The 24,383-nt window shown below is 44.1% G+C and overlaps 1 protein-coding gene across 1 annotated transcript in view; it reads right to left on the reverse strand.

Moving 5' to 3' along the window:
• Nucleotides 1-13,832: 13,832 nt before the first annotated feature.
• The window catches only part of LOC145349351 (uncharacterized), a 49,223-nt gene continuing 38,672 nt past the window's right edge, over nucleotides 13,833-24,383 (reverse strand). The window contains exons 3-4 of the mRNA XM_080197867.1: nucleotides 15,704-15,737; nucleotides 13,833-14,783 (exon numbers count right to left, since the gene is read on the reverse strand). Coding sequence (XP_080053993.1) covers nucleotides 14,532-14,783; nucleotides 15,704-15,737 — 286 coding nt within the window. The 3' untranslated portion in view covers nucleotides 13,833-14,531. The remainder of the gene's footprint in view (nucleotides 14,784-15,703; nucleotides 15,738-24,383) is intronic.

The raw sequence follows: 24,383 nt of genomic DNA on the forward strand, positions 1-24,383 counted from the left end.
AGGGTCAGTGCTGTCCATCACTCAGTTACAGACAGGTGTTGTGTCCATCCCTCAATAACAGAGAGGGTCAGTGCTGTGTCCATCACTCAATAACAGAGAGGGTCAGTGCTGTGTCCATCACTCAGTTACAGACAGGTGTTGTGTCCATCCCTCAATAACAGAGAGGGTCAGAACTGTGTCCATAATCAGTTACAGGGATGGTATAAGCTGTGTCCATCATTCAATAACAGAGGGTCAGAGCTGTGTCCAGCAGTCTATTACAGAGATTGTCTAAGCTGTGTCCATCACTCAATAATAGAGAGGATGAGTACTATTTTCCTCACTCAGTTACAGAGAGTGTCAGTGCTATGTCCATCACTTAGTTACATAAACATTCATGTCTGAGGTGTCTGAGGTGTGCTGTGTCCATCACTCAATAACTGAAGTGTATCCATCACTCAATAACAGGGAGGGTCTGAGCTGTGTCCATCACTCAATAGAAAGCCATCTCACAACACCAGCTTAAAGTCTAACAGGTTTATTTGTAGTAAATGCCACAAGCTTTCGGAACAGGCTGTCCCTTCGTCAGGTGAGTGGGAGTTCTGATCACAAAGACACAAACTCCATCATTCAATAGCAGAGCAGGTCTGAGACGCATCCATCACTCACTTAGACAGAGGGTCAGAGCTGTGTCCATCATTCAGTCATGAGTGGAGATGCCAGCGTTGGACTGGCGTAAACACAGTAAGAAGTCTTACAACACCAGGTTAAAGTCCAACAGATTTATTTGGTAGCAAACACCACTAGCTTTCGAGACTCTGCCCCTTCATCAGGTGAGTCAGTTACATCATTCAGTTACAGAGGGGGTCAGTACTTTGTCCATCACTCAAAAACAGAGAGGGTCAGTGCTTTGTCTATTACTCAATAACAAAGAGGGTAGGTGCTGTATTCACCACTCAATAAAAAGTCTGACAACACCAGGTTTTAGTCCAACCTATTTATTTGATAATATTCTCACTAGCTTTCGAGGGGACAGCCTCTTCGTCAGGTGAATGGAGAGTTCTGGCCTCAGACAGAGCATATAATATGCTCTGTCTGAGGCCAGAACTCTCCATTCACCTGACGAAGAGGCTGTCCCCTCGAAAGCTAGTGAGAATATTATCAAATAAATAGGTTGGACTAAAACCTGGTGTTGTCAGACTTTTTACTGTGTTTACGCCAGTCCAACGCCGGCATACCCACATCTTCACCACTCAATAACAGAGGATCCGTACTATTTTCCTCACTTCGTTACAGCGAAGGTCAATGCTGTGTTCATCACTCACTTATAGAGAGGGTCAGTGCTGTTTACATCAGCCATTGAGATAGAGGGTCAATGTTGTGTCCATCACTCATTAATAGAGAGGGTCAGTGCTGTGTCCATCACTCAAAAACAGAGTGGGTCAGTGCTGTATCTATTTTCCTCACCCAGTTATAGAGACTGTCATTGCTGTGTCCACCACTCAATAACAGAGAGTGTCAGATCTGTGTCCATCACTCACTTAAAGAAAGGTTCAGTGCTTTGTACATCACTCATTGAGATAGAGGATCAGTGTTGGGTCCATCACTCATTAACAGAATGGGACATGTTGTGTCCATCAATCAATAGCAGACAGGGTCAGTGCTGTGTCCATCATTTACTTATCGAGAGGGTCAGTACTGTGTCCATCACACAGTTATAGAGAGAGTTTACATAGAACATAGAACATTACAGCGCAGAACAGGCCGTTCGGCCCACGATGTTGCGCCGACCAATTAAGAAAAAGCAATGACCCTCTAACCTAAACCAATCCCTTTCCATCCATAAACCTATCCATGGACCTCTTAAACGCCCCCAAACCATGCGCATCTACAACTGCAGCAGGCAGGGCATTCCATTCCCCCACCACCCTCTGGGTAAAGAACCTACCTCTGACATCTGTCCTATAACTACCACCCCTTAATTTAAAGCTATGTCCCCTCGTGCTAGCTTTCTCCATCTGAGGAAAAAGGCTATCACACCCTATCTAAACCTCTAATCATCTTGTATGTTTCAATAAGGTCTCCTCTTAGCCGCCTTCTTTCTAACGAAAACAACCTCAAATCCCTCAGTCTCTCCTCATAGGACCTTCCCTCCATACCAGGCAAGATCCTGGTAAACCTCCTCTGCACCCTCTCCAATGCCTCCACATCCTTCCTATAATGTGGGGACCAGAACTGTACACAATACTCCAAATGCAGCCACACCAGAGTTTTGTACAGTTGCAACATGACGTTGCGGCTCCTAAATTCAATCCCCCTACCAATAAACGCCAAGACACCGTATGCCTTCCTAATAATCTTATCAACTTGATTTCCAACTTTCAGGGATCTATGCACATATACACCTAGATCCCTCTGTTCGTCAACACTATTCAGAGTCCTACCGTTAGCCCTATACTCTACACATCTGTTATTCCTGCCAAAGTGAATTACCTCACACTTTTCCGCATTAAACTCCATCTGCCACCTCTCGGCCCAGCTCTGCAACTTGACCAAGTCTCTCTGTAAACTATGATACCCCTCTTCACTATCTACCACTCCTCCGACTTTGGTGTCATCAGCAAATTTACTAATCCATCCTTCTATACCCTCATCCAGATCATTTATAAAAATTACAAACAGCAGTGGCCCCAAAACAGATCCCTGAGGTACACCACTTGTAACCGAACTCCATGACGAATACTTTCCATCAACCACCACTCTCTGTCTTCTATCAGCTAGCCAATTCCTGATCCAATTAACTAAATCACCCTCAATCCCATACATCTGCATTTTCTGCAGAAGCCTTCCATGGTGAACCTTATCAAACGCCTTACTAAAGTCCATATATACCACGTCAACTGCCTTACCCCCATCCACCTCTTTGGTCACTTTCTCAAAAAACTCAATAAGGTTAGTAAGGCATGACCTACCCTCCACAAAACCATGCTATCTCCAATCAATTCATTACTCTCTAAATAGCTATAAATCCTATCCCTAATAATTTTTTCTAATACTTTGCCCACAACAGAAGTAAGACTCACCGGTCTATAATTCCCGGGGAAGTCTCTATTCCCCTTCTTAAACAATAGAACATAGAACATTACAGCACAGAACAGGCCCTTCGGCCCACGATGTTGCGCCGACCAGTTAAAAAACAATGACTCTCTAACCTAAACCAAACCCTTACCATCCATAAACCTATCCACGGATCTCTTAAATGCCCCCAAACTAGGCGCATTTACAACTGCAGCAGGCAGGGCATTCCAATCCCTCACCACCCTCTGGGTAAAGAACCTACCCCTGACATCTGTCCTATAACTACCACCCCTTAATTTAAAGCTATGCCCCCTTGTGCTAGCTTTCTCCATCCGAGGAAAAAGGCTATCACTGTCCACCCTATCCAAACCTCTGATCATCTTATATGTTTCAATAAGGTCCCCTCTTAGCCACCTTCTTTATAACGAAAACAACCTCAAATCCCTCAGTCTCTCCTCATAGGACCTCCCCTCCATACCAGGCAACATCCTGGTAAACCTCCTCTGCACCCTCTCCAAAGCCTCCACATCCTTCCTATAATGTGGGGACCAGAACTGCACACAATACTCCAAGTGCGGCCTCACCAGAGTTTTGTACAGTTGCAATGAGACAACATTCGCTATCCTCCAGTCTTCTGGCACTATACCTGTGACAACGACGACCTGAAGATCAGAGCCAGAGACTCTGCAATTGCCTCTCTTGCCTCCCAGAGAATCCTAGGGTAAATCCCGTCCGGCCCAGGGGACTTATCTACTTTCAAACCCTCAAGAATATCTAGCACATCCTCCTTATCTACTGCAATACTATCCAGTTTACAACCCTGTAACCCAGTGTTCTCCACAACTACATTTACGTCTCCCTGTGTGAATACCGAAGAGAAATATTTGTTCAGTGCCTCTCCGATCTCTTCCGGTTCCACACATAACTTCACAGTTTGAACTGTGTCCATTACTCTCTTACAGAGCGGGTCAGTGCTGTGACTGTCACTCAATAACAGAGCGGTTAGAGCTGTGTCCACCACTCAATAACACAGAGTGTCAGATCTGTGTCCAAAATACAATAATGGAGAGGGTCAGGGCTCTGTCCATCACTCAGTTAAACAGAGGGTCACTGCTGTGTACATCACTCAGTGAGATTGAGGGTTAACGTTGTGTCCATCACTCATTAACAGAGAGGGTCAGTGCTGTATCCATCACTCAAGAACAGGGAAGTCAATGCTGTGTACATCACTTCTAAAGGGGTCAGTGCTTTGGCCATCACTCAGTTATATAAAGGTTTAATTCCGTGTCCATCACACAGTTACAGAGAGGATCAGTGCTGTGTTCCATCACTCAATAACAGAAAAGTTAGAGCTGTGACCATCACTCAATAACAGACAGGGTCAGTGCTGTATCCATCACTGAATAACAGAGAGGATCAGAGCTGTGTCCATCATTCAATAACAAAAAGAGTCAGAGCTGCATCCATCACTTAGTTATATAAAAGTTCATTTCTGTGTCCATCAGTCAGTTACATAGAGGGTCAGAGCTCTGTCCATCACTCACTAACAGAGAGAGTCAGAGCAGTGCCCATCACTCAATAACAGAGAATTCAGGGCAGTGTGCATCTGTCACTTCCAAACTGAGTCTGTGCTTTGTCCATCACTCAGTTACATAAAGGATCGGTTCTGTGTTCATCACTCAGTTATAGAGAGGCTCAGTGCTGTGTCCATCATTCAATAACCAAGAGGAGCAGTGCTGTATCCATCACTCAATATCAAAGATGGTCAGTGCTGTTTCTATCACTCACTTAAAGAGACGGTCAGTGTTTTGTCCATCGCTCAATAACAGAGAGGGTCAGGGCGTGGTTAATCACTGAATAACAGAGAGGGTCAGTGATTAGTCCACTACTCAATAATAGTGAGGTCAGTGATGTATTCATCACTCAATAAAAGAGGTCAGAACTTTGTCCATCAATCAGTTACAGAGATGGTCTAATCTGTGTCCATCAGTCATTTACAGAGAGTGTCAATGCTGTGTTCAGAGGGGGTCAGATGTGTTTCCATCACTCAATAAACAAGAGGAGGAATCAGTGCTGTGCCAATCACTCAATATCAAAGATGGTCAGTGCTGTTTCCATCACTCAATTACAGAGAGGGTCAGTTCCGTGTCCATCATTCAGTTACAGAGACGGTCAGTTCTGTGTCCATCACTCAGTTACGGAGAGGGTCGGTTATGTCTCCATCACTCAGTTACAGAAACGGTCATTGCTGCGTCCATCACTCATTGATAGAGAGGGTCAGAGTTCTGTCCATCACTTAAAAATAGAGATGATCAGTTCTTTGATCATTAGTCAACAACAGAGAGTGTCAGTGCTTTGTCTATTACTCAATACAGAGAGGGTCAGGACTGTGCCCATCACTCTGTTACAAAGAGAGTCAGTGATGTGACCACCATTCACTCACAGAGACGGTCAGTGCTGTATCCACCACTCACTTATATAGAAGGTCAGAGCTGTGTCCATCATTCAATAATAGAAAGGGTCAGTTTTGCATCCAACGCTCAGTGACAGAGAGGTCTAATGCTTTGTCCATCAATCAGTTATAGAGAAGGTCTGCACTGTTTCCATCACTCAGTTACAGAGAGGATCAGTGCTGTGCCCATTGCTCAGTTACAGACAAGGTCAGTGCTGTGTCCATCGCTCATTAACAGAGCAAGTCGTGCTTGTCCGTCACTCAGTTACAAAGAGGATCAATGCTGTGTCCATTACTCAGTTACAGAGAAAGTCAGTGCTGTGTCCATAACTCAGTTAGAGAGGATCAGTGCTGTGTCCATCACTCAGTTACAGAGAGGATCAGTGCTGTGTCCATTACTCAGTTACAGAGAAAGTCAGTGCTGTGTCCATTACTCAGTTACAGAGAGGATCAGTGCTGTGTCCATTACTCAGTTACAGAGAAAGTCAGTGCTGTGTCCATCACTCAGTTACAGAGAGGATCAGTGCTGTGTCCATCACTCAGTTACAGAGAGGATCAGTGCTGTGTCCATCACTCAGTTACAGAGAGGATCAATGCTGCAACCATCACTCAGTTACAGAGAGGATCAGTGCTGTGTCCATCACTCAGTTACAGAGAGGATCAGTGCTGTGTCCATCACTCAGTTACAGAGAGGATCAGTGCTGTGTCCATCACTCAGTTACAGAGAGGATCAGTGCTGTGTCCATCACTCAGTTACAGAGAGGATCAATGCTGCATCCATCACTCAATAGCAGAGAGATATTACCTGGTTCTGTTACTGCATCTCTAGAAGCTGAGGGAGAAATGATCTCAGACGCCCAACATGTAGCCTGGACCAGCTGCGTCCTGACCACTGGCAGGCCCTCACACGCCAGTGGCCTCAGACATTCCCTCTTCCCTCCTCTACCCGATGTGCATTATCAGATGTGCCATGCTCACTTGAGAGTGACCCAGAAGCCTCACCACTAACTGGACCTCCCTGATGTGAGATTACCTGGGATTGTGACTTGTGAGGTGGAAGCTGATGCCAAAAATGTGCCACCCTCAGAGGTCTCTTCAACAGTATCCTCCGAGGACTTGTCCAAGGTGTCTGGGGCAGGATGGGTGGGAGCTGCAGTGGGGGCTGCGTGGCCTGGGGCATCCATGTCACACAATACAAGGTTAAGAGCAAATGATGGAAAGGAATCTGAGAACTTACTTGACAGTTCTCCATTGAACATAGAACAAATTACAGCACAGGAACAGGCTCTTCAGTCATTCCATCCTGCACCAACAGTGCTGTCCATCCAAATTCAAACCTCTTTGCCTTCCAGGGATCATATCCCACTATTCCTATCCTATTCATGTAATGGTCATGACACCTCTTAAAAGTCACTATCATACATGCTTCTATGACCTCCTCTGGTAGCAAGTTCCAGGCATCTACCACCATTTGTATAAAAGACTTGCCTTATATATCTGTACTGGGTCGTACTGAGGCTGCTCTTGGTTGTTCGAGATTGGCCTAGAGCTTCATGTCGTTATTGTGTGTCTAAACTGGACAAGATACTGGGCAAGACGACAGCTCAGTGACTATCGCTGATTGCTGTGCAGACACATGGATTTGGGACGGTGTCTGTGGGAGTTTGCGCATTCTCCCCATGCTTGCGTGGGTTTTCTCCGGGTGCTCCAGTTTCCTCCCACACCCCAAAGATGTGCTGTTAGGCTGATTGGCAGGAATAAATTGTCCCTAAATCAGTTTCCCTCAATCTGGATGGCCATAAAACATTAGATAGGGGTCATGGGTAGAGAGATGGACTGGTGGTGTTGAGATGGCGGCGCAGGCTCGTTGGGCCGAAGGGCCTGTTTCCAGGGCTGAGTTTGTTCTTTGTTCTTTATCTCCTTTAAAACTTGCCCCTTGTACCTTAAACCTATGCCCCCTGGTAACTGACTCAAATGGAGGAGGCATACACGTGATGGGTTGTACTTAGGCTGGTCTTGAATGTTTGAGATTGGCCTAGGCTTCATGTCGTTAGTGTGTGCTTAAACTGGACAAGATACTGGGCAAGACGACAGCTCAGTGACTATCACTGATTGCTGTGCAGACACATGGATTTGGGCCGGTGTCTGTGGGAGTTTGCGCATTCTCCCCGTGCTTGCGTGGGTTTTCTCCTGGTGCTCCGGTTTCCTCCCACACCCCAAAGATGTGCTATTAGGCTGATTGGCAGGAATAAATTGTCCCTAAATCAGTTTCCCTCAATGTGGATTGCCATAAAACAATAGATAAGGGTCATGGGTGGAGGGGGGCACTGGTAACATTAAAATGGCGGCGTGGGCTCATTGGGCTAATGGGCCTGTTTCCCGGGCTGTTTTTGTTCTTTGTTCTTTGTTTTGACAGATGCTCACTTCTTGATTCCAGCCCAACCATGCTGTTGCTGACAGCTTAGATGTCGTCCTCTCCCGGCAGCTCCAGTGCCTGCTCCTCAAAAGGGATGAGGGCTCGGATGTCAGACTCACCACCCCATGTCTTTGCTTTCTGAGAGTTATGGGCATTCTTCTCCTGTGGGGACAGAAGGAGCCATGAAAAAAATGATGGCATGACTCCAGCAGAGTATCAGGAGGTGGCCCTCAGAGGGCAAACGCTGTGATACTCTTGGTGGGAGGAACATGGAGGTGTTTGGTGTTCTGTCTGTCCATCCTTGGTGTTTTTATGAAGCTTTGCTTATTAGCATTGAGGGAAAGGCAAGTGAGAACTTGCAGGTGTGCTGATGGAGGAGGGAAAGGGGGTGTATCTATGCCACTATGTTATAGAGTCATAGAGGTTTACAGCATGGAAACAGGCCCTTCGGCCCAACTTGTCCATGTTGCCTTTTTCTTTCTAAACCCCTAAGCTGATACCAATTGCCTGCATTTGGCCCATCAATCCCTCTATACCCAACGTACCCATGTAACTATCTAAATGTTTTTTAAAAGACAAAATTGTACCTGCCTCTACTACTACCTCTGACAGCTTGTTCTAGACACTCACCACCCTCTATGGGAAAAAATTGCCCCTCTGGATGTTGATTGGGGTCAGGGAGAGAGAGGGAGGTGTCATGCAGCCATCAGAGTCAGGCAGAGATGGAGGCCATGTGCAGATAGGTCTGGTGTGGGGAGAGAGGAGGACGCTGCCACATAGCCTGTGATCTTTGGGAGGTACAATCGATCTTGGTGGCGGGGGGATGGGGGGATAAGGTGGTCAATAATGTTGGGGTGTTCAATGTCCATGGTGGCCAGAGGGAGGCATTATCCGGCCCGGGAGGCAACGGACAGGGGAGCTGCATTATTTTATTTTCTTACTGCGCATGTGCAGTTGGAGGCTCTGATCGGAGCTGCAAGGTTTCGGGCACAGTAAGCACCACTCATAGGTTTCCGCAGCGAGAAACGGTCTTGCTCAAAATTTTGCAGCCAGAGTGTGTTTGGGTGGGCCCTAAAAACGTACCCAAAAAAATCTGAAACTCTCATAGTTTCAAGTCTGCCCAATACTTAGATTAAAAAAAATAAAATACAGCTATCTCTGGCCAAATGGATTTTCATCTCCTACTCTTTCTTTGAATGAATTATGGCAGCTTTGTTAAAGACTCACAGACTTGACAAGAACACACCTTTGCACTTTTCATTTGTTTCACACTGATAGTAAGGTTTTGAAATCTTTGTCTTCACTAAGATCAGTAAAGTCGGATGTAGCTTGGAGTAAAGGTGGAGTTGCATGATATCAGAGGTGAGCTGGTAAGGTGGATACAGAATTGGTTCAGTCATAGAAGACAGAGTGTATTGGTGGAATGCATTTGTTTCTGAATGGAGGACGGTGACTCAGGGATCTGTGCTGGGACCTTTGCTGTTTGTAATATATATAAATGATTTGCAGGAAAATCTAACTGGTTTGATTAGTAAGTTTGCAGATGACACAAAGGCTAGTGGAATTGCGGATGGCAATGAGGTTCGTCAGAGGATATGGCAGATTATAGATGGTTTGGAGAATTGGGCAATGAGTTGGCAGATGAAGTTTAATCTGACAAATGTGAGGTAATGTATTTTGAAAGGTCTAATACAGACAAATGGGAAATCTACAATAAATGGCACTACCCTTAAGAGTACTGATAGACAGAGAGATCTGGTACACAGATACACAGATCACTGAAAGTGACAACGCAGGTGGAGAAGGTAGTCAAGCAGGCATGCGGCATGCTTGCTTTCATTGGCTGGGGCATTGAGTTTAAAAATTGGCAAGTCATATTGCAGCTTTATAGAATTTAGTTAGGCAGCACTTGGGATATAGTGTTCAATTCTGGTCGCCACACTACCAGGAGGATGTGAGACTTTGGAGAGGGTACAGAAAAGATTTACCAGGATGTTGCCTAGTATGGAGGGCATTAGCTATGAGGAGAGGTTGATTTGTTCTCACTGGAACGACAGAGGTTGAGGGGAGTTTAAAAGATTACGATGGGCATGGACAGAATGGATAATCAGAAAACCTTTCCTAGCATGAAGAATAAATTAAGGTGTAAAGGGCAATATTTAAAGGAGATGTAGACAGCCGGTAGTGGGTGCCTGGAACTCACTGCCGGGGAAGGTAGTGGAAGCAGGTATAATAATGACTTTTAAGAGGGATCTTGACAAATACATGAATAACATGGGAATAGGGGGATATGGTCTCCAGAAGGGTAGGGGGTTTTAGTTCAGATGGGCAGCATGGTTAGTGTAAGCTTGGAGGGCTGAAGGGCCTGTTCCTGTACTGTAATTTTATTTATTCTTTGTAAAATGACTTCTGCAGTGAAATACTGCATGATTTCATAATTAATTGCTCTAAAAAAGCCTTTCACACATTTGCCCAGATAAGCTACCATTTTCTATGGCATATCCATGTTTAATCTAAAATATTTTCAGCACTTTGAAATTGTTAGCTTGCAATAAGCAGTGATCAGCCTTGAACTGAAATATGCTTTCAGACAAAAATCTAATGGCTTGATATGTTCCTTGTTCATCTCTGGAGTATTGAAAATGAAAGAGCAGCATCTATTGCAGCCGAAGTGCATGATCTTTGGTCACTTAATAATTTGAAATGACTCACACACTTACACGAAACAGCTTTTACATAACAGCTTAACTTTTGTTGTGTTGCCAAGGCAAATGTTCAAAAAGACTCACTCTTTGATGTTTTGTAACCTTTAATTAACAAGGGTGGTTTGACCAGCTGTATTTGTTAGTGACAAGTCACACAGTTAGATTATGTCTGATAACCTATCATCCAATACTTTAAAGATACCAACATCAACTCTAAAAGATTCCATTTCATTGAATTTGTTCATTATATTCTAATATAGTCGCAACAGCTGCAGAATAAAACCATTCAGCCCATCTAGTCCACACCAATTCTCAGAACAGCAGTCCAGCCAGTTCCATTCTTCTGTTTGATCCCCACTGTCTTTTCCCTCAAATGTCTTTCCAATTTCCTTTTGAAATCATCGATCATATCGACCACTGTTGTAAGTAGCGAGTTCTCCTCACCTGTATCACTTACCTAAAACCTTAAATCTATGTCCCATTGTCCTTGTGCCATCAACTAATGGGAACAGCTTTGATGTGCTTACCTGATTTTATAATCTGGATCTTAGCGTGATAGGAGCACATTAACCAAGGCTATAAGTGAGGTGAAGGGGACACATCCTATTCATCCAATTCCCTAATGATTATGTCCAAATTCTGAAAGATGTGATGAATATTTAAGTAATTGTGACGAGTGAAGTATACTTGTTTGATCCATATGGCAGTCTAGGCATTTTCTTACATCCCGTTTAGGCTTGATAGCCTATTTGCTTTGACATATTGCGATGAGACTACAGAATGTGGTCATCAGCCAGGTTATTAGTAAAAAAATGGTTGTGACCAGACTGTACGGTGCTATCGTCAGATTATATCGTAAGTAATATGCCATGGTTTGCTGTTGAGAAACAAGAAGGTCAACCAAGTGCTGGAGGAAAGAGAACCCAAATGTCAAATATTTGAGTTGTGAACAAAAGCTGGAACACTGGGAGTTTTAGTTTGAAAATTAAGCATTTGAGAAGCAATCTAGTAAATGTGTATGAAATAATGAAGGAAGTGATAAAATGTAAATGCAGAAAAGCACTTAACAATAAATTAGAAGTCTCAACATAATTAGCACTTTAGAAGCACTTTACAATAAATTAGAGGTGTCAAACGAAGATGAGTGGAAAAGCAAATTGTGTGGAGGGCGCGGAAAGTCTGCAGAGAGATCTGGATAGGCTGAATGTGTGGGTGAGGACCTGGCAGATGGAGTATAACGTTAGCAAATGTGAGGTTATCCACTTTGGTAGAAATAATAGTAGGATGGATTATTATTTAAAGGGCGAAAAGCTGCAGCATGCTACAGTGCAGAGGGACCTGGGGGTCCTTGTGCACGAATCACAAAAACTCAGTCTGCAGGTGCAGCAGGTGATCAAGAAGGCGAATGGAATGTTGGCCTTTATAGTGAGGGGGATAGAATATAAAAGCAGGGAGGTCTTGCTGCAACTGTACAGGGCACTGGTGAGACTGCAACTGGAGTACTGTGTGCAGTTTTGGTCCCCATATTTGCAAAAGGATATATTAGCCTTGGAGGGAATACAGAGAAGGCTCACCAGGCTGATAGCGGAGATGAGGGGGTTAGCTTATGAAGAGAGATTGAATAGACTGGGTCTGTACTTGTTAGAGTTTAGAAGGCTGAGGGGGGATCTTATAGAGACTTACAAGATAATGAAGGGGCTAGATAGGGTAGAGGTAGAGAGATTCTTCCTGCTTAGAAAGGAAAACAGAACTAGAAGGCATAGCCTCAAAATAAGGGGGGGGGGATGCAGTTTAGAACAGAGTTGAGGAGGAACTTCTTCACTCAAAGGGTGGTGACTCTCTGGAATTCTCTGCTCATTGAAGTGTTGGAGGCTACCTTGTTGAATATATTTAAGTCACGGGTAGATAGATTTCCGATAGACAAGGGAATTAAGGGTCATGGGGAGAAAGCAGGAAAATGGAACTGATCCACTTCAGATCAGCCATGATCTTATTGAATGGCGGGGCAGGCTCGAAGGGCTAGATGGCCTACTCCTGCTCCTATTTCTTACGTTTCTTATGTAACATGGGGACCCAAGTTGACACAAATAAAAGTTAAATTGAGGACGAATGTCTGAATGATTTTCTTCAAGTGTGATCAACATTTGGCATGGGTTTTTCAACTGAGTTCTGGAGGCAAAACTTTTAAATGGATGAGCTAAGACAGACTTTGCTGACCTTCTTCACCTGTACCTACTTTGTGGGGCCCAATTCTCCCATTGCGACATTCTAATATTTTAGCACATTGGGTTGGGTGATGCGTATGTTAGCCATTTCGCAGGATTCGCGCATGCGTTCCCAATGTATGCGCATCTCCCACCGCCAGAGAGCATGCATGGTCAAGACCACACTAGAAACCTGCAAGGGACCAGGTTAGTGATTTTAATCTATTTTTCATGTAAATATCATTATCGAACTTGAGTTCTCTGATCTTGATAGCATCTCCCACCCCGGCAGGGTTTAGAACAGCTACCCACATTCGGGGAACTAGTGGGAGACCTTGCTGGAGTGAAGGGGGGGCAATTAGGCCTCCGCAGGGAGTCAGGCAGTGGGGGGGGAGGGGGGTAATGCTCCATGGGCATGGACACCTGGGAGTGCCAGCCTGTGCCCCCGGCACTGCTCAAGGGACAAAGTGTGCATGTCCAGGGGCACCTTGGCACGGCCCACCAGGAATTGGGCAGTGCCAAGGGACAGGGCCTATTGCATGGGGATCAGTCAGAGCAGGAAGGAGGCCAAAGACTGGAGTAGGCTGACTCTATCTCTGGAGGGGCTGGGTCTGCCTGCCGGGGACGGTCTGCCTGCTGGAGGTGTCTCCCTTTTTTTTGGGGGGGGGATGGGCGGGGGTGGGTCTGCCTTCCAGGGGCAGATGGTCACTTCTGGGGGGGGGGGGGGGGGGCGGGGGGGGGGAGGCGGGGAGGGTGGCTGCAGATCTCAGTGCTCCGGGATGGGAATCGGGGGAGGGCTGGGAATGGATGAGGAGGGTGGCTGAAGGGGCAGCAGTGCAGGGCTCCGGGCTGGCCAGCGATTAAGCTGGCCAGCAAACAGGAGACTGACAAATTGGGACAACTGTGCATGCGCAGAGGCCTGGAACTGTCAGACTCTGGAGTGAATAGCCTCCCGAGCTTTTAATGATTTTCACAATTGTGACCTCTGAACTCCCACTAGAAAAAAACAATTGTGATTTCCACAAGTTTTCCCACCAATTCAACATTTACAACTTTTTGGGGAGAATCAGGCCTGTGATTGTTGGTCCAGGGGTATTATCCTTCAAAACACAGCAGTTTGGTAGCAGATAGCTAATACCATTATTAAAAACCCAGTTCATGTTTTACAGTATCTTAGCGAGATATTCAATATAGATCTGCTGATTTTCTTTTAAAATATAAAAACAAAGTTTGAATTATGAGTAACATCTTTTTCATTAAGCTATCAAACATATAATAGCAGTTTCATCACTGAAATATTCAGTTTTCATTTGATGGAAAACCTATTCAAGCTATAAGATTAGGCAAGCTAGAGAAAGGGCAAATGCAGATGACATAGAATAATCTGCAGATTAGTCCAATCTTGCAGTTTGACTTTAGAAGACTCCATAAAGGAAACAAAATGAAACAAAATAAGCAGTTATAAAAACATTCTTATAGTCCCTTCAGTGTCTCAAGCCACTTCTAGGCTGACAGGACCATGGGATAATCTTCTCCCAGTCCTCTTGGTATCCATGTCTCTTTAAAACTGTCTGCTTGTAGTTGAGCAGGTGTGGCTCACATGGGGTTTCACTCTAAATGTACTTCCTTTTCCATACAAACAACAAATTTGCCTTTCAGAACTGCAGAAATGGAATGAACCTCATTGTTGGTGTTGTTTAAACTGCAGACTCCTGATCATTTGTATCAAGCGTGACAGATTTAACATTCTGTTTGGAATCTTGGTTAGCAGCATTGAATACATCAGCATCGCCCAGAGTCTCCTGGATTATATTTGTAGAGCCAATAGCTTTTTGGGAATTATTTGGTGTATTAACGTTGCTTGCACCATCTCTAGGATCCTGTTGTGTTTTAGTGCAGTGAAGATCATCTCTGGAAGCCTGGTATCCAATGTTTTGAACAGAATATTGCTGAAAAATATAAATTATAAATTAATTTCAGTACTTCCAATAGATAATAACAAGTAGTACAGCTGAAATCATCAATTGCAAAAGTAATCAATATTTGCAGCCAGGAATATTTTGGGCAAGTTTGACAATCCCCCTGGGCAGTAAGCAATCTGCCTGGCCATTTTGATCAGACAGTTTCTGTAAAGAAATCATTCCAAGGACAATTGAAATTGTCCAGATTAACATAGCTGCTCTGGCATTGTTCAGGTCACCTCAAATATTATTCTTTTTGTAAAACCATCAACCCAAAATCCTTCTTTAGATATGCAAATGAGATCTAATATTATCATTGCCATGTGCAATTTTAACCCTGTCCTGATCAAGAGAGCAACTTTGGTTTTTCTGCCAGGCTGAACCACAATGAAAAAAGATTGGGATGTGAAGAGGCCCTGAAAAGTAATTATTTCAGTTTTATTTGTGGGACCAGCAGGCATGCCTCTTTGGTCCCATAAGGAAACTAGCGGCCTTTCCTCCTCCAGACTCTCCAATTTCCTTTCCATAACATTCTCTCAGAACTCTTAGACCAAACACCCAATTTTCTGCAGACCCATCCCACCATTTCAGACATGAAGCAGATTGGGATCTTATTAGAAGTTAAAATAGTCCAGGTCTGATTCATTGAACAAAAATAACTATTAATACCTATGATGTGGAGATGCCGGTGTTGGACTGAGCTGGCCACAGTAAGAACTTTCACAACACCAAGTTAAAGTCCAACAGGTTTATTTGGTAGCACAAGCTTTTGGAGCATTGCTCCTTCATCAGGCCACGGAGTAGTGCTCCGAAAGTTTGTACTACTAAATAAACCTGTTAGACTTTAACCTAGCATTCGGAGACTTCTTACTATTAATACCTTAGAACAGAGAATAATATGTTCTCACCTGGGGTATAACAATCAGCTGTTGTCTTCTATGCCTGAAATATAAGATTGAAATACTTAATACATTTTATCAGTAATATGATTTCAAACTTATCACGACTTAAGCCTGATTGAGTGGCAGTTGTGATCAGAGTCACCATTGCTTGTGCATGATAATTACTGTTTGGGGACTAAAGTGGTGTTTGGGGACTAAAGACAGAGACATACTTCTGTAATCTCACCAAGAACCATCATGGTAAAAGAAAATTAAGCATAGCATCAATGAGCCCCAAGCAAAATTGAAGTCAGTGCAAATCAGGGGAAGACCTCTGCCAGTAAAATCACCTAGCACAAAGAAAAATGGATATGATTGTTGATGGTCCATCATCACAGCCCTAGGGCAGTGTTGCAAGAATTCTCAAGGTAGTTGTCTGAGGCCCAACCATCTTCGGCTGCTTTATCAGAATTTGCGATGTTAGCTGATGATTGCACAATGTTCAGTACCATTTACCTCAGGTACATGCAGCCCATGTCCAGTTGCAGCAAAACCAGGACAATATTCAGGCTTGGACTGATAAGTGGCAAGTCACATTTGTGCCACATGACCATCTCTAAAAGAGATGTTCTAGCCGTCCCCTTTGACATTCAACAGCATTATTATCGTTGAACTCACCACCTCACTCCCCAAACCCATCTACAATGAACAAATCAGACTTTTTTTATTCATTCAAGGGATTGGGCTTGACCAGCATTTATTATCCAATCCTAGTTGCCCTTGAATTGAATGGCTTGCTAGACCATTTAAGAGAGAATCATATTGCTGTGGATCCGGAGACACGTGTGCCAGACTAGGTAAGGATGGCAGATTTCCTTCTTTGAAGAACATTAGTGAACCAAATGGTACACTAATATACCAAAGCAAACGTCAATTAACTGAAGGAGAACCAGAGAGTAGGGCCAGTGAGACTCAGAGAAAGTTCAGGCAGGATGTGATTGCTGATCAAAGCAGGTCTGGTGGACTGAAGTGCATTTATTTCAATGCAAGAAGTGTAACAGGTAAGGCAGATGAACTTAGAGCTTGGATTAATACTTGGAACTATGATGTTGTTGCTATTACAGAGACTTGGTTAAGGGAAGGACAGGATTGGCAGCTTAACATTCCAGGATACAGATGTTTCAGGTGGGACAGAGAGGGGATGTAAAAGGGGTGGGGGCAATGCACTACTGAATAAGGAGAATATCTCAACTGTACTGTGGGAAGACACCTTGGAGGGCTCATGCAGCGAGGCAATATGGGTAGAGCTCAGGAATAGGAAGGGTGTAGTCACAATGTTGGGGGTTTACTATAGGCCACCCAACAGCCAGTGGGAGACAGAGGAACAAGTACGTAGGCAGATTTTGGCAAGATGTAAAAGTAACAGGGTTGTTGTTGTGAGTGATTTTAACTTCCCCTATATAGACTGGGACTCACTTAACGCTAGGGGCATGGATGAGGCAGAGTTTGTAAGGAGCATCCAGGAGGGCTTCTTGAAGCAGTATGTAGATCGTCCAACTAGGGAAGGGGCCATACTGGACCTGGTATTGGGGAATGAGCCCAGCCAGGTGGTCGATGTTTCAGTAACAGAACAGTGACTACAACTCAGTAAGCTTTAAGGTGCTGATGGATAAAGATAGGTGTAGTCTTCAAGTGAATGTGCTAAATTGGGAGAAGGCTAATTACAACAATATTAGATGAACTGAAGGATGTAGATTGAGAACAGATGATTGAGGGCAAATCGACATCTGGCATGTGGGAGCCTTTCAAGTGTAAGTTGATAGAAATTCAGGACCAGTACATCCCTGTAAGGATGAAGTATAAGCATGGCAAGTTTTGGAAAACTTGGATAACGAGCGATATTGTGAGCCTACTCAAAGAGAAAAAGGAAGCATTTGTCAAAGCAAAGAGGCTGGGAACACACGTAGCAAGTGTGGAGCACAAGGTAAGTAGAAAGAAACTTAAACAAGGTGTAAGGAGGGCTGAAAAGATCACAAAAAGTCATTGGCCAGCAGGATTAAAGAAAATCCCAAGGCTTTTTATACATATATAAAAAGCAAGATGGTGGTTAGGGAGAGGGTTGGCCCACTCATGGACAGGAGAGGGAATCTATGCATGGAGCCAGAAGAAATAAGTGAAATGTTAATGAGCTCTCTGCATCAGTATTCATCAAAGAGATGGACTTGGTGGATGATGAGTTTGGGAAAGGGTGTGTAGATAGTTTGAGTCATGTTGAGATCAAAAAGGAGAATGTATTGGTGTACTTGTGAAACATTAAGGTAGACAAGTCCCCAGGGCCTAATGGGATATATCCCAGAATACTGAAAGAAGCAAGGGAGGAAATTGCTGAGGCCTTGAGAAAAATCTTGTATCCTCACTGGCTACAGGGGAGGTCATGATGTGGAGATGCCAGTGTTGGACTGGGGTAAGCACAGTAAGAAGTCTCACAACACCAGTTTAAAGTCCAACAGGTTTATTTGGTAGCACAAGCTTTTGGAGTGGCACTCCTTCTTCAGGTGAGTGAAGAATTGTGTTCACAAACTGGGCATACTTATAGACACAAACTCAATTTACAAGATTATGATTGGAATGCGAGTCTTTACAGGTAATCAAGTCTTTACAGGTATAGACAATGTGAGTGGAGAGAGGGTTAAGCACAGATTAAAGACATGTGAATTGTCTCCAGCCAGGACAGTTAGTGAGATTTTGAGACCCCAGGCAAGTCGTGGGAGTTACAGACAGTGTGACATAACCCAAAATTCCGGTTGAGGCTATCCTCATGTGTGCGGAACTTGGCCATCATAATAAACTTACAGCCAAGCAGAGGGATCTGGGTGTACAGGTACACAGATCACTGAAAGTGCAAGCGCAGTGGAGAAGGTAGTAAAAAGGCATACGGCATGCTTGCCTTCATCAGCCAGGGCATTGATTTTAAAAATTGGCAAGTCATGTTGCATGTTTATAGAACATTAATCAAACCGCACTGGAATATAGTGTTTAATTCTGATTGCCATACTACCAGAAGGATGTGGAGGCTTTGGAGAGGGTACAGAAAAGATTTGCCAGAATGTTGCCTGGTATGGAGGGCATTAGCTATGAGGAGAGTTGGAGAAACCAAGTTTGTTCTCATTGGAATGACGGAGGTTGAGGGGGTGACCTGTTAGAAGTCTGCAAGATTATGAAGGGCATGGACAGAATGGATAGTCAGACGTTTTTTCCCAAGGTGGAAGAGTCAGTTACTAGGGTGCACAGGTTTAAGGCACAGGGGGCAATGTTTGAAGGAGATGGACAAGGCAAGTTTTTTTACACAGGGGGTGGTGAATGCCTGGAACTTGCTGCCGGGGGAGGTACTGGAAGCTGATATGATAGTGATTTCAAGGGCATCTGGACAAATACTTCAATAGGACGGGAATAGGCGGATATGATCCTCGGAAGGGTAGGGGGTTTTAGTTCAGGCGGGCAGCATGGTCGGGCAGGCTTGGAAGGCTGAAGGGTCTGTTCCTGTGCTGTAATTTTCTTTGTTCAACAATTGTTTCATGATTATCATCAGACTTTTAATTCCAGATTTTTATTGAATTAATATATCACCCAAACCCAGATTCCCAGAGCATTACCCTGGTACTCTCGATTTCTAGTCCTGTGTCAATGCTACCACACCATCGCCTCCCCACAATTATGATGGAATTCTCTCCAGCTGCCTGGATGACTGCAGCTCCAACAATACTCAAGAGCTTGAAACATCAAAGACAAAGCAGCCCACTTTATTAGGTCCCCATACACCACCTTAAAGATTCACTCCTTCCATCACTGACACAGAGTAACAGTGGTGTTTACCATCTACAAGACACTCTGCATCAACTCACCAAGCCTCCATGGACAGCAATCTTCAAACACCCAAACTCTATCACTTAGAAGGACAAAGAAAGCAGACACATAGGGACACCATGTACAAGTTTATTCCAAGCCATGCACCATCCAGATTTGGAACGATATCACTGTTCCTTCATTGTCACTGAATGAAAATGATAGAACTCATTCCCTAACAGCACTGTGGGTATACCTACACCACGTGGGCTGCAGCAGTTCAAGAATACAGCTCACTACCACCTTTTCAAGCAAAATTAGGGATGGGCACCAAATGTCGGTTTTGCCAGCATGCTCAAATCTCAAGGACAAATAAAAAATAAAGACTGTTCATAATATCAAAGAGAATGGAGGAGTCCAGGACTAACCAAGTACTGGGTTGTGTTTGATTTTGGACCCCAGCATTTCCAACATCCATCAGCACACCTGTGAAACATATATTAGTGCAGCATCTGCTGATCAATATCATAGATTCTATTGCAATGCAAACAGCTTTCATATGGTATATAATTTCCGTTCTACTAAAGCTCTGAGTGATACAGTAGAAGCTCACATTGCTTCCTCGTAACTTCATATTGTTGCTGTGGTTCTTGATATTCAAAGGTGCTTCGAAGGCACTGCAGTAATTCATCAATCAGCTCTTTTGCACATCAATAGGTTTGCTAGAGGGCTTCCCCAGTAGAGCGGCAACGGCTCCTTAAAGGGCAAACCACTCTCAGGATGACAAAATTCACATCCCTACACCTGCCACTCTGTCACTGCCCTTGCTGCTGTCTGTTGAAGCTCTCCCTCCAAGTGAGTGATTTTTTTCACGCAAATGGTGATACTCACATAAGGTGCTGCAAGAGAAATTTGCATGCAGTCATTGGCACCATGCAACCTTTGGAAACCCTTATGCTTGCTACCCTGCTCGTCTTTGGCAACAGGAAAGCTGTCTTTTCGTTAAGTGAGCCTTAGCAACTGCCCTTAGCAACGTGGAAGGTGTCAAAACCATAAATATTAAAAGCTATAGTTACGACAAAGGGAATGTAGTACTCGCTTTGTTCTGAGTTTGCAGCAGTTGCCAGATTTTATTCACCATCTCTTTCGTAAAGCAAAGAAGCATCCAACAATGTCCTCGCCAGAGTTGAGGAAAATAAATTTCTCTCTAACTTTCAAAGCCCTTCTTCACTTGTGCCTCACTCTCCAAGCAGCTTGTCCTGCTCTGCATAATCTTCTTCATTCTCCTAGTCATGCTTTATTCCCAGCAGAAGCCAGATCTGATCACCCATTCTAGAAACAGTTTGTTTCATCAGACACATTTAAAGGACCAAAAATGTACTGAAGCATTAGCCAGGCTGCACACTGTAGATGATTAAAACTGTAGGTAAACCTAGAATAGCTTCAAAAATTTATACTATTGTTCCAGTACCCAGAAGAAATAATCAAGGAACTAACTATAAATGCTGGAAGGAGTTGGGTTGTGGAGATGTTGGCGGAGAGGGGGGAGGTCATAGAATCATAAAAACCCTACGGTGCAGAAGGAAGTCATTTGGTCCATCAGGTCTGCACCAACCAAATCTCATCCAGCACCAATCACTGTAGCCCCACTTATTTAACCTGCTAGTCTCCTTGACACTAAAGATCAATTTAGCATGGCCAATCAACCCAACCTGCACATCTTCAAACTGTGGGAAGAAAGCGGAGCACCTGGAGGAAACCCATGCAGACATGGGGAGAATGTACAAGCTCCACACAGACAGTGACCCAAGCCGGGAATCGAACCCGGGTCCCTGGTACTGTGAGGGACCACATGTCATTTATCATCCTGTTAAGCTGTGGAAGGTTAATAAAGATGGGGACTGAAGCTTGACTTTCAAAAAATGCCAGCATTGGTGCCACATCAGCAATGCATACATGGAGGTTATAATCTGTCTGATCTGCCAACAGTTATTAGGTGCATGCAAGAAACCCCTTTTTCAAGATGGTCTAGCAAACTTCCCAATGGATGTTTGCACATGTATTTCAGGCACTATTTTGGAGTTTTAGGAGACTGCGTAGCACTTAAATGATGTGGAGATGCTGGCGTTGGACTGGGGTAATCACAGTAAGAAGTCCCAACACCAGGTTAAAGTCCAACAGGTTTATATCCAACCTATTGGACTTTAACCTGGTGTTGTGAGACTTCTCACTGTGTTTAGCACTTAAATAACAGAGCTCAATTTCTCCCGAGAGTTACTGATTTGGGATGAGTTGTGCAGAATTGGTATTAAAATACAGGAGTGTGAAGGTTAACAAAAATAGAAAAATAGACTCAATGGATGAAATGACCTTCTTCTGTTCCTATGTTCTTCCATATTGAAGTCCTGTCCACTCAGCTCACACAAATATTGTTCACAACAAATTTCCTTAACATTCCTCCCTAGTCTGAGAATTTGTGTAACCTGAACTGGAGCCTTTCTTTGACACAATGGTATGTATCAGATTAAGTAAAACGCTTTATAATAATTTCAAGGATTATTTCATCAACTAACTTTTAAAACACAATGATTTATTACATAGAACATAGAACATAGAACATAGAACATTACAGCGCAGAACAGGCCCTTCGGCCCACGAAGTTGCGCCGACCAGTTACAAAAACAATGACCCACTAGCCTATACCAATCCCTTTTCGTCCATAAACCTATCCAGAGATCTCTTAAACGCCCCCAAACTAGACGCATCTACAACTGCAGCAGGCAGGGCATTCCAATCCCTCACCACCCGCTGGGTAAAGAACCTACCCCTGACATCCGTCCTGTAGCTACCCCCCCTTAATTTAAAGTCATGCCCCCTCGTGCTAGCTTTCTCCATCCGAGGAAAAAGGCTATCACTATCCACCCTATCTAAACCCCTAATCATCTTATATGTTTCAATAAGATCCCCTCTTAGCCGCCTTCTTCCCAACGAAAACAACCCTAGATCCCTCAGTCTCTCCTCATAGGACCTCCCCACCATACCAGGCAACATCCTAGTAAACCTCCTCTGCACCCTCTCCAACGCCTCCACATCCTTCTTGTAATGCGGGGACCAGAACTGCACACAGTACTCCAAGTGCGGCCGCACTAGAGTAGTGTACAGTTGCAACATTACACTGCGACTCCTAAATTCAATCCCCCTACCAATAAACGCCAAGACACCGTACGCCTTCTTGACAACCTTATCTACTTGATTCCCAACTTTCAGGGATCTATGTACACACACACCTAGATCCCTCTGTTCATCCACACTATTCAAAGTCCTCCCGTTAGCCCTATACTCGACACATCTGTTGCTCCTACCAAAGTGAATTACCTCACACTTCTCCGCATTAAATTCCATCCGCCACCTCTCGGCCCAGCTCTGCAACCTATCTAAGTCTCCCTGCAGACTATGACACCCTTCCTCACAATCTAATTACAATCTTATTACAACTATAAATATCTATTTACATAGTGTTTTAAACGGTCTTTCCATTCTTAGCCCTAGGGTCCAACCACTGCGACAAGCCCCGTGAATCCCCAACTCCACTCCTGATTGGACTAGTGGATCACATGACTCCTCCCTCAGAGAATGTCCTTTAAAGGCACTGGGTACTACACGTTATTTATCATTCCTACCATGAACCATCATTTCATACAGCTGGGGTAAGCAAGTTGGAGGCACTAGCTCATCTCAAATCCTTTTAGCTGTGTTTGATGTAGTTACTCCCTGAAGGGCTGAACATTTGATCTTTCTGCTCACAGTTATTAAAAGTTTAATCACTGTTCTGATAAAGTTCACCTTTCTATCATTAATGATTTATGTTGTCCCCATCAGCATATTGTTAGTGCCTGACTGATTGCTTCTTGTGATTTGCAGAATTGAAAAGCACATGCCAGTGATTTAATAAAATAAACACTGAGGCTAAATTTGAGAATGAAACACTACAAGGGGAATTTTCCTGTCTTGGCTGCCACAGGAATCGTAGCGAGCAGATGGGTGGGGCGAGGCGTGACAAGGGGGTAGTGCGGACCGTGCAAAGATCTGCCAACCTTGGGTTTTCTGGTTCTAGGGCGGCTGGAAAATCCCACTCTCTCCTTTAATGCAAATCATGAACAGCCAACCTGAGATTCCTTGTTGGCAACAGCCAATGGTATTGCATATTGGTAAACTGATTCCAACATTGTCATTTATTTATCCTTTCTTGCCTGAAAGGTCAAGAAACCTGCTTCCAAACTTATCCTGTCGCCCAAGAGTCATGTATTTAAAGGTGTATGTGGCTATTTCAACCCTTTGATTTTCTTGCTGGGAGGAGTCTCATTGTCTTTTTTATTATTGGAATGTGAGCATCACCAGAATTTGTTGCTCATCCCTAAAGGTGACAATACCTTTTTAAGCTGCTATAGTTCCTGTAGTGGAGGTACACCCAGGAAGTTCCAGATCTCAGATCCAGTGACAGTGAGGAAGCAGTTCAGGTGTAAGACTGGAGCGAAAATTGATACTGATGGTGTTCCCATGTGTTTTTCAAGATTTTAATTGAATACAAATTTCACCATTGACTGTGGTGAAATTTGTACCTGGGTCCCCAGAGCCTTACCCTGAGTCCAGTGATAATTTGACTGTGCCACTGCCTCCTCTATTGATCCAATTGTTATTGTTTATCTCAGGATGCAGAAACAACAGAATCCAACTTTGCCGGTCACACATGAAGTCGTCTATGTTTCATCAGGCTGTGATACTGATTAAATCCCTTCCCACACATGGAGCAGTTGAAGCGCACTGTTGATCAGAGATAGTGTCAAGGGTGCAGAAAAGATAGACA

The sequence above is a fragment of the Carcharhinus amblyrhynchos genome, chromosome 10, assembly GCF_965287045.1.
Source record: "Carcharhinus amblyrhynchos chromosome 10, sCarAmb.v2.hapA, whole genome shotgun sequence".
In the NCBI taxonomy this organism is placed as follows: Eukaryota; Metazoa; Chordata; class Chondrichthyes; order Carcharhiniformes; family Carcharhinidae; genus Carcharhinus; species Carcharhinus amblyrhynchos.